Below are 17,071 nucleotides of genomic sequence, written 5' to 3' on the forward strand. Positions count from 1 at the left end.
GTATTTCGAATGATCCTGCCACTAAACAAGGAGCATTGCAACATCGAGTGGATGATAAAAACTACTACGTAGTAATACTATTAATAGTACTCCAGTACCCTGTACGGAGTAAAATATTTTTTAAAAATAGTTGGGGCGGTGAATCACATCTTACCACATTTGCAGTTGTTCCGCCGGGGTTTCGGGGTTTTGTATGCATTGGCTCCAGCACACTCCACTCATTGAAAAGTTGGTCCACGAAACTGGTTCCGTGAGTTATACTGGTCCATGGCAAATTAGACGCCCACGACAGCCAGATTTTTCTTGTTTTGGTGCGAACCCCCCCCCCGATGGTGTGTTCGCTGGGGGCGTAGGGGTGGAGCTGCACCAAGTTGTACACTTTGCTGTTTACGTTCAAGAACGAGTTGAGCCCTTCATTCCGTGATGGTGTAATAGAAGACTATGAAGGCAGAATTGCACGGAAAAAGAAGTTGCCGCTGTTGGACCTCCCATAATGGGGGAAAATACGGGAAGTTGAAAGGAGACTGTCGATAGTATAGTTTATCCTGAGGAGATCCCATTTGGGCTGTAAGGGCATCCCCAATAATGCGACGGTAAACGCTATTTTACCGTTTTTGGGGTCAAATATGTGGTTTTGGCAACATGGCAATTCGGCCATTTCTACCGTTTTGCGAACACCGAAGAGCAAAATACAGGAGCCAATCATTGACTACTATTTAAAGTATTTTCACCAATCAATTGCAAACATGGATATCTCGTTAGTACTTACTGGTAGTATAGAAAATGCAGCGCAATTGAGATCGGAGTTGCCTCCCTTGACTACCCTATTGACTTGGTTCACTGCTCGTGAGCATTTTTTATATATTTGCCGTTTTCACCGTTGGGGATGCAAAAAAGTAAATACAGTGACGGCAAACGTCAAAATACAGTCTGATTAACGTAAAGTGCCAATTTATGACGTATGTGCCAATTTAGGTTGTAGGAAAATGCACCTATCATAGCTCGTTATTTGAATATGCACCAATCATACATGAACTTCTGAATTTCTATTCACAATTACATACAAAAAGGAAGATTAAAATATACCACTTAAATTGGCACTCAAAATTGTAGAGGTTCCGAGTCTATAACGCACCATTGGGGATGTTAAGGTTTTACTAACGTTACGACTATAATAATGCATGTTGGCTAGCGTGGAAATCATGTACTCGAGTATGTTTGGAGCACACTCCAATCATAATATCAGGCCGCCCACGATAACATAACACAATAGACAGGTTTCGCAACCATGTCATCAGCACCAACGTACGACTGTACGAAATGGTTACGGTATGACCACTCCGTAGTAACATTACAAGAATGACCTCTGTACAAGGATGATTGCGACTGAAAATTTGGCAGCACTATCTATCTAGCTAGCCTTCAGTATATGTGAATCTGAAAATCACGATGACGGATGTCATACAGTATGACGCTATAATATTATGCAACTTATCCGTGATATTTTCTACTCGTGCCATTGCCCTTCACATGCACACGTCCAAAGAGGTTACAAAGTTCACCTCCTCCTTGAGTCAAGTGATATACTTAGTCACTATACTGAACCCGCTAGCCTCAACGACACAAATGTGTACGTCGTACTCACACTAACGTTAACTTACTACCTACCACTGGTAGTTACTGTCAAATCAATAACCAACTTGCATAAGGGAATCGATCGTTTCATATCTTTATGCCACTCCAAATAAATCACGATGATGGCGAACCACCACCAGCTTGTGCTAGGCATTCTTGTGGGGCTAGCGGCGGTGCTGGTTGCATCTCAACAACATCAGTCTCCAATCAAGCTCAGTAGCAGCTCCACGTATACGTACAACCAAGGTGGCTCCGTCCTCTCTTGGGTTCTAACAACTCCAACACCTCCCGCCACATCCACTGCGACTCCCAGTACCCTTCGAACGACGTGGTCGGTGCCGCCATTTCAAGTCGCTTTGCATGACCACACCATAACCTTGGACGCAGTGCAATGTCACTTTCACCATCCCAGCGAGCACTGGCTCAATGGAATGCAGTATCCGTTCGAGTTGCACATTGTGTTGGCCAGCTCAACCAATCACTCTGACGTGAAAGGGGTCGTCGCCGTCATCTTTGATATAAACCAAGAGGTGCCGCATCCATTCATAGCTCAATTGTGGCCAGAGCTACGTCGCGTGACCAATCTCCACCCCGGGACAGTCAACATATCGAGCGTGGATGTGACATCGTTGCGTCTTGACGCGCACACGTCATCGTATTTTCGGTACCGAGGGTCGCTCACCACAGCCCCATTCACGGAAGGCATCGAGTGGATCGTCCAGCAAAATGTTCATAGCATATCGGTGGACCAATCCAAGCTGTACACCCAAGTGTTTCCACTGCCGAATGCATGACCGCCTCAACCTCGACACCATCGAACGGTCCGTTTAGTAGGCTCAAAGCCGTACGTCCTAGACGATGGTACAGAGGTGGTCGCAAGAACATAGATATTTCGGCAATAATGGAGGGGATATTTATTGCATTGGGGGTACTCTTGAGTGTTGACTGTGAGTAGTACGTGTTACGTTCGCAACACACTATATACTATTACATGTACTACGATTATTTTGCAGCATTTCACCCGAATTTGGACTTGTGGATCTTCGCGAATTTGCATTTTGAATCCATTTGATCCAATTTATGGACTTTTCCGCCTATTATTAATACGTACTAGTAGTTTTGTAATCCCCATTAACGAGAAAAACCAAGGTAAAATAGGCAATTTTGTATGCTGCGCAAGGTGAACAACCACGTTGCGAATTCCACAAATAGTTCTGAAATTGTATAGTTTCAATTCAATATATCTTCAAGTTTGTATTGATGATTCTTATTTTTCATAAGGTCACCTTGCGAACTCAAAATTGTCCAATTTTGTCCAATCAGATGCCGTGAAATCACGAAAGCCCTACTACTACACCGTAACTAGTGTAGGCTAGACTATTGGCGAAATGTCATTTGGAGGGGGTCGAACGCATGAATATTGTAGCGTGCATTATTGAAATACACATATTATTAGTGTAAGCAAAAATGACCACAAATCCACCACATTCTCTAATAATTATGACCAACCATTTTTTTAAAGTTACATTTACTACATATGTACATCCTTCAGTTCCGACGCGTATACTAACTATTTGATGCATTTTGCGTCGACACTGAGGATAATATATACCACCTACCAAGTGGAGACTTCACCAAATAAGCTATATTTCCATGTATTTGAAGGTCGCCATAGAGGAGCACTCCCTATTAATAATGTATGTAGCCTACACTCATAAGGAAGCCAAGTTAAGTGCCCACACTACTTACGGACAGCGGTGTAATATAGGATAAAATGACAATCTAAACAAAATCGTGTAAAACACAAAGTAAGCATGACACGATCGTGGCTTTCCCATCCAGTCAGTCGACGCCGCATACTGTATATATATATATATACACACCTACCTACACAAACTATTAATAGTAACTATATTGTCGATTTTCTTCAAATTTCCCAATTTTGCATGGTTGGTCCGAGACATCTGATTGGCCATTATACACTTCGCCCTAGAACCTCGAAAATGTATTGTAGCCAATCAGCGACAAGTAATTTCGGATTGGATTACCAATGGAAAATGCGTATGATCAATATAAACCTACTTATTGTTTTGGCCCCGTCCAGCAAGGACAAACAACATGTTCGATTGATTCGTGCACTTTTTAAATACGTCCGCTCTCGTTTTTATAGTTCGTACGAATCACGAACTGGGAGGTCCTGCTTTTCGTGGTGATAATATTGATGAACTGGTCCATGGCTTGTAAATGACGTCGAGTATCGGCTCGACGCGGTGGAATCCCGTTCAAACATGGCAGTGCTGGCATAACTCATGCGTGCAACGTCGCCAATGTCTCCTTCCGTGTCGGCCTCGGACACCTTGCGCGGCAAACCAGTACCCGCCGCCGCTGTCCATTCATGTCCATGCATCATCAACCTGTCCTCTGGCGCTGTGTGGCGGATGTCCATATCATCCGATTCGACTGAATACCGGTCAAATCCATGGTCTTCTTCTTCATATTGGGCCAGTGATGGTGGTTCTAACATGGGTACCGCCGACTGCTTTCGATTTGAGGGAATGTTGCTCTGGTTGCTATAGTTTTGGTTGCTGTAGTCGTTGTTGTAGTGCTGTTGGTAGACTGGAGATAAAGTATACGAGCGAGAGTTTCGACGGGAAGAAGTAGATGGAGGGGGGGCATGGGGGGGGTTGGCGGATGGAACTGGCTTGACAGACACTGGGAGCACGGGAGGGGGCGCGCCAGGTTCCAGCGTTTGGACGACACCTCCTTGCCACGGCCGCTTGTCATGATGGTTGGCGTTACTGCTGCTGCTATTTCCATTCTACAGATATATATATATGGTGCATGTTATTTTGGGTGATATTGTTGAAATGACCAACAAAAGAGAAAGAAAAACAAGTAAATGGGGCGATTTACACGAAAGAGTTGATGGTTGGGTGCTTGGAATGAAGAAGGGTATACAGTATGATGGTGATTCGTTAAAATGAATGAAGGGTGCAAGATGATTGGCTCAAAATAATGAAGGATGCATTATGATTGGCTAAAACGATACAATATGATTGGTTCAAAAGAATAAAGTTGCAATTTGATTGACTTAAAAAGGTCGAATGTGATACCTCTGAACTGTAGTTGTATATGAGATGTCGCCCGAAATTTCGCAGTTCATTGAACCAACCGGCGGAGGAATTTGCAGTAGAATGAATATATACAATGTATATCGTACGAATAAACATTTAAAAGTAATATTCTCGTAAAAAAGAAAGTACAATTATTTATTTTTCAGGTTTTAGAATAAATTAGAATAGTGCACTTTAGAGCCAGAAATGAATTCCGCTTCTGGTAAATCAAAAGGATGTCTAGTAGTAAAATTGTAAATCTGTATGATCAAGCCCCCCCCATATCAACTAGTACGTACATTTTGACATATCGACATATACATGAGGTTGAATTATATATATATATATCAAATCGTACTAAATATCGATATAAAAAGAAGACCCCAAACGTGGACAAAAAACTCAAACTGAAATGAGCGGATTATATATATATATGTATACTAGTATATATCAGTTAAAAATGAACTAGTTGATATATTAAAGGGCGCTAACATATGCGTAAAACGATCTAACAGATGAAAAAAGTGTCAATGTGAGCGGTGAAAAGCGAAAACGACAGATCGATCAAGTGATAATAAAATAAGATGGTAAAAAAGAAATAAAATTGAGATCTTTATTCGTACTGTAGGTTTGGTGTGGGCGGGGGAATATGGACTGGACGATCCACGATGATCGTCGGTGGATGTGGATTGCCTGAGGAGGACGATGACAACGATGGCGCCGAAGAAGGTGGCGCCAGCAAACGTGCCCCACATGGCGCCGTTATCGATGCGGAAGAACGAGTCGGATGCAGTGGAGTCCGCGGAAGTCGCATTCACAGACGAGTTGGACGACGACGGCCGGGACGTCGTGGACGAGTTCAACGCCTGCGCGAGCTCGTCCACGGACGTTGGAAGTTTCGTTGGGATGGACGAGATGATTGCAACGGCGGTCGGGGGGAGTGTGGGTGTCGTCAGAATAGGCTTGACGTTAATGGGGATCGAAGGGATGGTCATTATGGGTGTATTTGTTGCCGGGACGATGGGCGGCAGGGAGGGAGGCGTGGTTGCCGCTGCAGTTGTGGGGCGCGGAGCGGACGTAGTAACTGGAGACGTTGGTGGTAATGATGTGGTGGACGGCCGTTCCGTAGTCACCGGTGGGACGGTGCTGGGTGGGACCGTTGTTGTGACAATCGGCGGCGACGTGGTCGTGGTGTTTGCTGTCACGAGACCTACAACGGATCATGAGGACGGGTACAACGACATCGGTGGAGGGGACACATACAGGTCATGGCCACAACTAGGATTGTCTTCATCATCAAGACAGCCTTCATCCAGGACGAGGACGTAGTATGGACGGCGGTAAAAAGCCGTAGAAATGGAAATGCCGCCAGACGCGATGTCAAATCGACAACGGACACGGGTTCGATATGGATTGTGTATCCACCAATCAAATGCCGAGAAAACAAATATTTTAGCCAATCCGATGACACCAATTCCGTGTGTAATCATATGTACTGTAGGGATCAAGGGTCGCAGTCTATATGAGAGCTATGTATATGTATGTATAGCGGCATCGTTTTATATAATTGTGATATGTTGTTTCCTCTCTCTTGTTGATGTTACAAGCTATCATAATGTTACAACTGTATATATAGCAGTCACGACCTCGAGCCCTGGTACACGTCGACGACATCGTCAGCTTATGGTATTGTTTGTTCTTGTCCTTTTTATCCAAAATTTGGTGACTTTTGTGATGATTTTGATCGCTTGCTGGATTGTTTGTATTGACTTTTGTATGGAAAAATCATCGGCGAGTGTCACGTTACTTTGCAGCATTGGTCGAAGAGTGTTGGATGTTTGATTGGCTACTTGATTCGTCATCTGGGCTTTGATTTGTCGATCATCGATTGTGTGTCGATTTGGTGAGTACCGTCTAGCGTAATACGAGTCAGACACCCATGTGTCGTATCCGAATCCGCATAAAGTGCCACAACACAGAAAATTTTCCTTTTCGCTCCAGACATACAAATTTCAATAATAAGGGTGCTTCAAAACCAACCTGTAAAAATATGGATTGCAAACAATAACTAAATTATACAGGTTAGCAGAAGTAAGAGAACGTTTTGCATTATAAAAAACTATTGAGCAATATACAAATAGCAAAATGATTTTATACAAAATAAATTTGCAATCTTATGCTGAAACATCAGCTGCATCCGCAGTGCTGAAGTCCATCACCGGGTCAATGGTTTCTTCAATCGCGCACGTCGCAATCAGGGCAGCCAGCACATCGTCCTCGACAACACCTTCACCAACAACTTCTCCCATATGTACTCCATCCACGAGGCGGCACTTCTTGAAACCATTAATGATGGTAGTTGCATCAGTGTCAGCCCATGCACCCGACACCCAAGACACAATGGTGTCACGCGACGGAGGGACCAGCATGAAAACGGTACCACGCTGCTTGGCCCGGAGCAGCTGTCGACGGATCATGTCAAGCCAGTTTTGTCGTAGGCGCGCCTTCAAGGGTCGATTCCACGCGATATCAGCAGGTTGGCATATCCACGTGTAGTTTGGAGGAACACGCTCCAACACGACGTTTAACTCTTTTGCGTAGGCCGTCACCTCGTCAGTAAAATGCGCTGATAAGTCGTCCCAAATAAGCAACACCTTCTTGGTCGCACGATCGTGCCGCTCGCTGAAATAGTACTTCAGGAACTGCATTGAGATAGACGCGTTCCACCACGCCGTAGGGTTGCCATGGATCACAACTCCGTTCGCAGCTTGCATCGGTTCATCGGACTCCCACAGGCGCTTGCCAAATCCCTGTCGAGTGGTTAGGTTCTCTTGAATGACTGCTTTGATCTTTGACTTGGACGTGCGTAGAATCAAGAACAAGGGATGCTTCGTGCCTGAATTGTCTGCCAAAAGCATGGCAGTCATGCGGTCTTTGGTCTTGCCCCCCCACTTGATCCACACGGTATTCTCGCCCTTCTTGTTCAACGTTTTGGTTGGGAGGTATTCGTAGTTGGTCGCCGTTTGGTCAGCGTTGTAGATAATGTCGATGCCCTCGCGAGCTACGATCTCTTGGACGCGCTTCGCAAAGTCATCCAAGACCTCAAGACCATCTTCCGGAGTCTGCTGCCCGATACGAGTTCGGGCGCGAAGAGAGAGAGAGGCCATGGCGCCGCTTGAACCCGTCCACCCAGTGCCACGCAGCACGAAACTCGTCCTCGCTGAGCCCAAGGTCAATTGCGGCTTCCAACGCCATGATGCGAAGCATGCTGTAAGTCACCGGTACGCCATTCGCTCTCATCCCCTTGGCCCACTGGACAAGCTGCTCCTTGGCTTCGGCAGTCAACGTCGTCCCGGTTCCAAGGTCGCGCCGACATTTCATCGTTGCAGTTCGTGGGTTCGATGCCATGCGTTCAATGAGTGGATGATTAGCAACCCAGGAGTAGATTAGCTTACGCTTAGTCTCACGGGCATCTGGGGCCAACCTGCCGTACATGGAGTCGAGGGTAGACTGCACCCCAAACAACTCGTAATGATCAATTGCAGCCTTGCGCTCACGGTAGTCAGCTACGGTGTTCTTGTGTTGCTTGGGGCGCTTCTTGGCCCAGTTCTTGAACACTGGACGGCCAGTTGAGGGTCGTCGCGCTGCACGAGGAGCTTCCGATTCAATGGTCTCGAAAATGAGCTTTCGAGGTGTGTGCCGCGTTGACCCACCACAAACCTGTCAAAACTAATAGTTACCTCTATAAATGCATACATAGTATTTACAGTCGTCGAAGGCATCGACCGACATTCCGGATAATCTATAAAGTAAGAGAGATCACGTTCCCACCAAAACTTATACAATCCACAATATCTATTTCGACGACAATTAAATTTTACAGGTGTTACTCATGACCGTCGTAATCAGCCAAGTCACAATCGCCACAACTGTCGCCATCGCTGTCGCTCTCGCTGTCCGACGAAAAGCACGATCCCGCGGCGTCGTCGACGTCGTCCAAAGACTGTAGGTACGCTGACAGGTCCACAACCTTACGCGTCGTATGACAAATGCAATCGTAGATCACACTGCTTGGAAGGCGATCGAATTCACGATCCAGCCTCTCGCGGACGTCGGAGAACTTGGTGGAGGTATTGTATTGACGACCAACACCACCTTTGATATACGACCAAACCATTTCAATAGATTGCATGTCGGAGTGATACGGCGGCGTGAAGACGACGTCATGGCCGCGGTCCGTCGCCATCTTCACGATGACAGGTACGACGTTGTCTGCGACGTGTTTCTTGAGTTTGGTCCATAGCGTTGAACGATATTCCCTGGGCTCAGTTGGAATTCCAAGCGCCACACAAGCTTCCATCATCTTCGTCCACGATCCCTTAGGCGTATCATCAGGTAGGCCTTTATGATATTTCGCATTATCTAAAACGATGATCGCGTTTGACTTTCCCAGAGCTTCAACGTCATCGAGGAGGCGCCGGAACCAAACCACAAAATAGGTATCGTTGAACATGGCGTGGTAGTCCTTGGGCTGCTTACGTGAACCTTCAAACGCTTCGTAGGTCAAGAGTTTCGAGTTGTCACGGCCATCTGCCATGATGGCAGCAATGAAGCACAGTCTCCGTCTCTTGTGTCTTGGCTTGGAGGCGTAGGCGTCATCAGGGTGGTAAATGCTGTCATTATGGCGCGCGTAATGGTGATGGATGTAGGATTCATCCAAATATACGACCGGTCGAGGCTGTGAGGACTCAAACGCGGCAGACATGTATTGAATGTATTTATCCCTAGCACTAGCAACATCGTTAGATAGCTTTACTGAATGCATTCCTTTTCTTTCGCCGCGTCGAAATCCCTTTTTTACCAAAAATTGCTGTACTAACCGCAAACACGCATTTCCTTCTTTCTTGTTTGTTGGGTCGAAGGTCACAATGTTGTGCTCAAGGAGCAAACTCATCACATCTTTTGCAACCACTCATGTACGTGTTAATCGATGCTCACGAACGAATGATTGAATGATAGACAAGACTTGTTTTGTGTCTGGAATGCGTGTTTTGCGGCTAGATCTATTCGCAGTAACTTTGGCAGTAGTGACTGTCTTAGTACGTTGGTATTCAGACCAGATTTCCTTTACTGAGTGAAGGCTTCTACCGATAAGCTTCGCGATTTGCTCTGCAACACCTACAGTATTGGTATACACTGTATCGTAGTTGAGCATGCATGCGTAGTATCATTAGACGTTCGTCCTTTGACAAGCTCCGGGACCGTTCACTGTCGACGAAACTGGTGATCTCGTCGTAGAGCTCAGGATTGACTTCAGGCATTTGCAGGTGTACAGTAGAGTGAATTCCGATAATGTTTTATGTATCTTCTATCTACGTGTGCCTGCTGGAATGACTGGTCGTTGCACCGAGGCACCGAGACATGACATGTCATACACCCACCCCTGGCACACTGACCAATAACACTGAAGGCACAAAACATATGTAAATTGATATCAAGCGTGTCAAGGTATCCGCTGCCGACTACGCAAATAAATTTCTCAGGGTGGCATATTAACTGTTAGAAGTTATCAATATTAAGAATGCAAAATCACAATCATTCTTACATTTGACGCAGCAATTTGTAGAGAATATCCAATTTTACAGAAAAAGAACAACACCATTGAATTCGTCAGAAAAAGTTGAGCAGATAAACAATTTTTTGAGAAAATTTTCATCCATGAACGTTCAAACTGGAAAAAAGGTCGGTCGATGCCTTCGACCACTGTTAATTCTAGTGTATATATTAGATGCTACAGGGTATTGTGGTGCCAAAGGTCTACCTGTATAAATAAGTTTTTGTCTGTGGCCAAAAAAATATGAAAGGTTGCAGGTGTCTGACTCATATAAGCGTCCGACATGTATTACGCTAGACGGTAGTAGTATCCGTCAAGTGACAGTCAAGTCTTGGGGGCAACGGATTTAAAGGGACACTTGCTACTTCGAATTTGCCATTTCATCGGAAATGATTGGTTGAATAACTTCGAACTTCGATGGAAATCTCGATATTAAGCCAATCACAAAATGCTTTTAATAAAAATAAATCTTATTGGCTATAATATTCTGTACTTCCATTAAACTTCGGTGTCCCGAACATGACAGTATCATCGAGTGGTGTGGTTTAGTTTGTATCATATTATCAATATTATTACTACTGTAGTATAACGTTAATGGTATTTTTACGAATATGATCATTTACTAACGAAATTGGAGTACGCAATTGGAGTACGTAGTTATGCCACTACGTACTCCAATTTCGATTCGAATATCTTGTGCTTGCTCTCTTGTGCGGCGCAGGTGTGCCTTTAGAACCGAATGTGGCCAAGAACGTTAGAATACAGTCGGGATCACCCGCCTTCTTGCTGTCATGTGTGTGTGAGGTCGATATGTCACCACCTCGCTCGATCAAGAGGCGAGTGCAGCCTTCGTGGTCGTACAGTACTGTAGGCACAAACTTATACTGTACACATCAATAGTATCCAGTGCTACAGTACGTCGTGCAATGTTCGACTTCTGCAGCATGCAATTCGACATCGACTTACTTGATCCAACGCAGCACTACATAATGTCCTCCATGTTTGCCGAATGTGGACAATGGTCATGATGATCATGATGGCTTGGTGGGGATTGTCAAGTGACTTTGGTGTGAAGACTTTAACACGCTAACATGCGATATACTAGATGTCCGTACAGTACTTTGCCCGCTTAAACCAGCATGTGCATATTAACTGTAAGTTAACGTTTTTGGGGCTGGTCGCGGAGAATCCTGAGTACCTACCTATACAGTACGTACTGTATGATTATATTAATACATACTACGTAGCACTTATGATTAACAGTAAACCTCTATCTACGGATTCAGAGGTAACATGGATCATTCACAGTATTCCTCATCGCTTTCGAAGCTACCAGTAGCGTCCACCGTACTACTCCGGACTCCAGAGTAGTATAACTAAAAAGTTATTAGGACAGCCAACCAAGAATAAAACATCATGTTATTTAGATTGCGCAGTATGACAATAATAGGAAGTGGCTTTGGTCAACGTTATGCCCATACCCGGTATGCCTGTCTACAGTACCAAGCCAGCCTTAACAGTAAATGGATCGATATGCTATACAGTACGTATACAGAGAACCGAGTGGTATCGACACTATTTTTTTTCCATGGAGCATTCATAAATTCCGACGTCAACCAATAGTATTTTTTTCATATTTTATATTATAACCAATAATATGCTTATAAAAAGTTTGTAAATTGTATGATTGGATATAATAAAATTAATCAGATTCCAAAATTATAATTCGTACTCAGAATCACAACTAGCGCATTCGCATACAATTCCCCATATATTTCAAAATACCACTGTGCGCGAGTTCCTACTCGGTTCTCTGTACTAAGCTCGTGCACTGAACTGGGCCTTATATGACCGTATATTTGTCGTTGATCTGCACCATGAAAAATACCACGTCAATATATTCATATATACTTACTTCAAAACAATCGAAAATTAACTAAAAAATATAAACAACCCCTGCAATATTTAAATATATTCTTCCAACAGACCTGAATGGTATTTTTTACCTTTTTATGCTATAGGTACGACAAATAGGTACTGTAGTATTGTGTTCTCTGTGTTGTTACTGGTGCGTATCGATCGATGAAATAACTTAATAGGAGATGGCGACTCGCTCCACGCTGCCGCACTTTTCACACGTGAGGTCCACGTGTTCGCAGTGGAGCAGCAGTTGCGCTTGGGCGCGGACGAGCACGGGCGGCGGCGGCTCGAAGTCGTCGTCCACGTCCATCATGCACGCCATGTCCATGCATCGAAAATGGCGCTGCGCATCGTCCACGGCCTTGTGTCGCCTTGCATTCGACGGACCAGCGAGCACCTCCATGGGACGCGGCTCATTGTAGTCATCCTCGTTGTCGGTGCAGTCACCGCCACCAACGCTCATAGACGGAAAGGAGGACGATGAGAAGGACAGCATCGAAGAAGCCGGTGGCGGCGGAACGTCACCCAACTGCGTCGTGGAACACGAGATCGAGGACGCGGCTCGTCGGGGGGCAAGCCGCCGAGGTTTGTTGGCCCGATACCAAGATTCAAACGGGTTGTCGATTGGCTTGGAGGAAGCGTCGGTAGCTTTCCGCAGGAGACCTGCTGCTGCAGGAAGCCCGCCGACACCTGCCGCCGCAGTAGTGGTCGGGTGTGTAGTCGTAAGGTTGGTGACTAATGTGTTATGGGGTCGACACAGCAACGCATGAGTGTTTGCATCGTGGAGGTCATTCTCAAGGGTCGTGAGGCTTGCGGCCGGCGCCGGCCACAAGAGGGAGGGAGACGACAAGACAGGGGCGGTGGTGGACGAGGGTTGGGAATGTGGAGGAAGAAGGGTCACGTGATTCCTTCCCCCATCACTCCTTGTCGAGTGGGAGATCTGTTGCTGATTGATGTCGGTTAATTGCATGCTACCATCCACGTAGGCCCTCTTCGGTCGTCGTCGCAGCGCTTCTTGTCTTGTCGTCAGCCCGCCTGCTTCGCAAGGCGCTCCAATACGAGAATACGAATAAAATAAATACGTCGAAACAGCCCGATTATGATTCACCAATCAGAGACGACCAAGAGGAATGTATGTCGCGAGAGTGCGGGTCCATCCTCGCTGGATGTGTTGTTAGTAGTACTAGTTGTCCGCCCACGGTACTAGTTTCGATGCCGTCCGACCCGTTCGAAACACGTTCGTTTCATAGAAAAATCGGTTTGGATGGGAGGAGGTTCACCACGAATGCTTGAATACATGTGGCATTCATTATCAAGGAATCTCGCACGTGATTCACCAAAGTTGAAGCCTTACCAGTGATATCGATACGAGTTGGGGGGAATAGGATGGACTTTGCCATGTCTCGCTACACAGCGAAGAACGACGCAGTGATTCGTAGCGCGATCACAAACATTCTTTCGTAGGAAACGTTTTGAACGCTTACTAACCATGACTAGTATCCCTGTGTGTGACACTCGAATGGGAGGGCAGCATTTAATTTGTACACTTTTTAATTGTCCCCATCCACTCCACTTGGTCTTTGTATTTCCTACAACTTCGATCGAAAAATAATATAAAGATCGCTTAAATGGCTATGTTGCAGTAATGTTGTACTAGTAGTAGTAGTATATATATCCATATATCCATTATAAGAGGTTTGGTTCATACATTATCGTATCATGTTTTGGAGGTTCACGTTTGAGACACTGGTGAGTTCGGAAAATCGGCAGGGCGGGACGGACTGAGGCGGCCCGACGACACACTTGCATGTGATGACCTCACACACCGCCGTCACCAACATGAGAGATTGCTGTGGAGGACGAGGATGCTCCATGCAACCGCTCGAATCCAACATAGTACATACAGTACGTCCGTAGCGCACCAAGTTGGCGAAACAATCATCTCGTCAACGTACACACCTCACATACCGCCGTCAGTCACCAACATGAGAGATTGCTATGGAGGACGAGGATGCTCCATGCAACCGCTCGAATCCAGCAAGTCTCTTCACAATATACTATGTACTTACTACTTCCTGCCCACGTCAACGAGAGCAGCCAACCAACAACACACACGAGAAAAATAGACATGACATTACACGGCGGCGGCGGGTGTTGTGGCTTTGCCGTGGCCGTCGTTGTACTCGTTCGGGTGAACTTGGAGCCACGCGGCGTGGAGGCGGGCATAATGATCGGGATGGGTCAATTGCCATCCTTGGGGGTCCTCTGCCCACAGCACAAACACAGTCGTGACAGCGCTCGCCATGACCGTCATGAATACACTGTTGACAATGTACCCAATCAAGAAGGCACTGATCACGACCAAGTACTCTGGCTTGGCCACGCCAGGAAACACAGCTTTGGACGAGATATCGTCGACAAAGTGGAGGCCGATCCATGCCGAGAGCGCGCCGACGACGAGATTGCCGAGGAAGAACACCCATGACGCCAAGTCGTCGTTGACTATCGCGGTCCATCCCTTGGACGCAAACAAGTCGGTGACGTGGCGGCCGGCCGTGACAAAGCTAAACCCGTGCAACCCCACGTACGTGAACGCGTACCGGTTGAACACTTCCATCCATCCTTGAATGCAAGACAGGATGCACTGGAGGCACCCCGCGATGCAACTAAGCACGCAGTTGCCCTCGGCAGCGGCAATGTACTGGACTACGCCGACCACGGCGCGGATCGTTTCAAGGATCGCGACCGCCAACGACCCAAAGCAGATGCTGCCGAGGTTGAGCGTCGACGCGCGGAGCCACGACGACACGGTGATGCACGGCGCCGCGACGTTGTTGCGCCACGTGCCGACAGTCCCCGCGACCGTCACGGCCACGATGCCCTCGACGACCAACGCGCCCCAGAAGAACACGAACAGCATCAAGAAGAAGATGCCCACGACGCCGCCGTAGTTGATATGCACGTTGCACGCCGTCTTGGACGACACGACGTTGTCGGTGCACGCGGCCGGGATGTCGATGTACCCGATTCGGTTGAGCAGACCAAACGTCCCAGCCACCCATGCGACGCCCCACGCCAACTGCACCCCCACCATGGCAATCGTCACGACAAAGATTAACGGCAGTCGGAACAACGCACTACCGGCGACTTTCAAGTGCTTGGCGGCGAATTTCACGCGGTTCTATCGATACGTCGCGTATGAGAAACACACGGGGAGAAAGTACAACGACGAGATGGATGTACCCGGATGCAGTACGTGTACAGCCCGAGGAGAAGCGCAGCGGTCCCAAACACAGCGGCGGGCCACCAATAGTACGAGTCTCCGAGTTCATGCAGTCGCTTGGTCATGAAGATGGCGGTGAGGATGCACGCCAAGATCATCGACGCGAGGGTGAACCAGATCATGAACTCGCCCATGAACATCAGCACGACGATCCACGAGATCGAGAGAAGCGTCGACAGCATTCCCGCGTACACGGCGTATTCTAGCACGAGTTTGAACCCGGACGAGCCACTCAGGTCCTTGGCTTTGGTGATGTCGACGAGGGTCCCGCCGTAGGTCACGCCAAACACGATCGTCATGACGAAGACACCGAGGAAGATGAGCAAGAAGAACACATCGTTGCATTCTTTCTTGGGACTGCCGCCGTTGTAGGGCGTCGCCGTCGGCGTCGAAGGTTCGCGCGCCATGTAACGATGAGGATGTCACTGGATGCTGCGAAATGAAGAAATGCCGCTCTCGACAATCGAAATACTTTTTATTCGCGCAGTGTCCAACACTTGTCCCTGCGGCCACGACAGAGTATACAAAACCCAAGTGAAAGTTTGACGATTTCGCATTTCGATTGAATTCCATACAATGTTCCAGTGAATTTAATTCAAGCTGGAGAAAGAAATGCTGCACAGTTCGAAAACCATTTTGAATAAGTTCTGTGCCGTGTAGTATTGCTGTCACTTTGCAGTCGGTAAAGTTAATAGAAAGCAAAACGAGTACTACCGTGTTAGAACGTACTTTGTAGAGGGAGTAAGTAGACTATGCGGCTACAACTACCCCAAAGTTGAAAAGACATTGTACTTCTGAAGTACTAGTACCGGTATGTTATAGGGAGTAGTGACAGTACCGACAATCAAGGATATACAGTAATAGTATCGTGTTCACTAAATGGCGTACTTTGATTGGCCTATACACTTCGAAATACGATTTCATTCCCAAATCAACAAATCAAACCAACTTGTTTGAAAGGAGCGCGCCGGATTGGCCATAATAAAGTGAGCACAAGATTCAACTTCGGTCGACTCATGGGACTTCACGGGAAATCCAAATGACGTAACGTTAAGGTTACTACTGTCTTGATGCTTTCACACAAATTTGGACTTTTGATTCATTTTGCCAAATAGCTTTCGAATCCATTGGCTCTTATTTAAGCTTGTACTACAGTAGTATTGTCGATTTTCGTCAAATTTCCCAATTTTGCATGGTTCGTTCAATCGAGCCCGAGACATCTGATTGGCCAATATCCACTTCGCCCTTTCCAGTAGAAACTCGAAAATGTATTGTAGCCAATCAGCGACAAGTAATTTCGGATTTACCAATGGGATTCGATTGAACGGGGTCCGGAAATTCATACCGAATCTCCAATACAAACTATACATTACAAAATGTAGTACACCGGATTTGCGGATGCGGACAAACTGGGCTGAAGTTTGGATTGGCAGAAATACGATAGAACGTGATTTGATTGGCTTGGGTGGTTCTTTAGTCCTTTAATTTGAGGGCTCCAGTTTCGAA

At 46.4% G+C, this 17,071-nt stretch overlaps 5 protein-coding genes across 5 annotated transcripts; 1 reads left to right on the forward strand and 4 right to left on the reverse strand.

Annotated features, from left to right (window-relative positions):
* Nucleotides 1–1,752: 1,752 nt before the first annotated feature.
* H257_16461 (hypothetical protein) lies at nt 1,753–2,455 on the forward strand (the record flags this gene model as incomplete). The annotated part of the gene is made up of 1 exon (XM_009844889.1): nt 1,753–2,455. A coding segment is annotated over one exon (677 nt), but the record flags the coding sequence as incomplete, so codon positions are not given.
* A 1,240-nt stretch (nt 2,456–3,695) lies between these two features.
* On the reverse strand, nt 3,696–6,150 carry H257_16462 (hypothetical protein). The gene is made up of 3 exons (XM_009844890.1): nt 6,012–6,150; nt 5,372–5,958; nt 3,696–4,453 (listed from the first exon to the last, which is right to left on the reverse strand). Exons 1-3 carry the CDS (start codon nt 6,058–6,060, stop codon nt 3,800–3,802), a joined length of 1,290 nt encoding a protein of 429 aa, XP_009843192.1. The 5' UTR covers nt 6,061–6,150; the 3' UTR covers nt 3,696–3,799.
* A 772-nt stretch (nt 6,151–6,922) lies between these two features.
* H257_16463 (hypothetical protein) lies at nt 6,923–9,513 on the reverse strand (the record flags this gene model as incomplete). The annotated part of the gene is made up of 3 exons (XM_009844891.1): nt 6,923–7,870; nt 7,938–8,392; nt 8,646–9,513. 3 exons carry the CDS (start codon nt 9,511–9,513, stop codon nt 6,923–6,925), a joined length of 2,271 nt encoding a protein of 756 aa, XP_009843193.1.
* A 2,736-nt stretch (nt 9,514–12,249) lies between these two features.
* H257_16464 (hypothetical protein) lies at nt 12,250–13,344 on the reverse strand. The gene has a single exon (XM_009844892.1). It carries the CDS (start codon nt 13,250–13,252, stop codon nt 12,455–12,457), a length of 798 nt encoding a protein of 265 aa, XP_009843194.1. The 5' UTR covers nt 13,253–13,344; the 3' UTR covers nt 12,250–12,454.
* A 753-nt stretch (nt 13,345–14,097) lies between these two features.
* On the reverse strand, nt 14,098–16,136 carry H257_16465 (hypothetical protein). Its single transcript, XM_009844893.1, has 2 exons — nt 15,526–16,136; nt 14,098–15,463 (listed from the first exon to the last, which is right to left on the reverse strand). The coding sequence occupies exons 1-2, from the start codon at nt 15,970–15,972 to the stop codon at nt 14,417–14,419; spliced, it is 1,494 nt and encodes a 497-aa protein (XP_009843195.1). The 5' UTR covers nt 15,973–16,136; the 3' UTR covers nt 14,098–14,416.
* Nucleotides 16,137–17,071: the final 935 nt, after the last annotated feature.

Source organism: Aphanomyces astaci, assembly GCF_000520075.1.
Source record: "Aphanomyces astaci strain APO3 unplaced genomic scaffold supercont1.86, whole genome shotgun sequence".
Lineage (NCBI taxonomy): Eukaryota > Oomycota > Saprolegniomycetes > Saprolegniales > Verrucalvaceae > Aphanomyces > Aphanomyces astaci.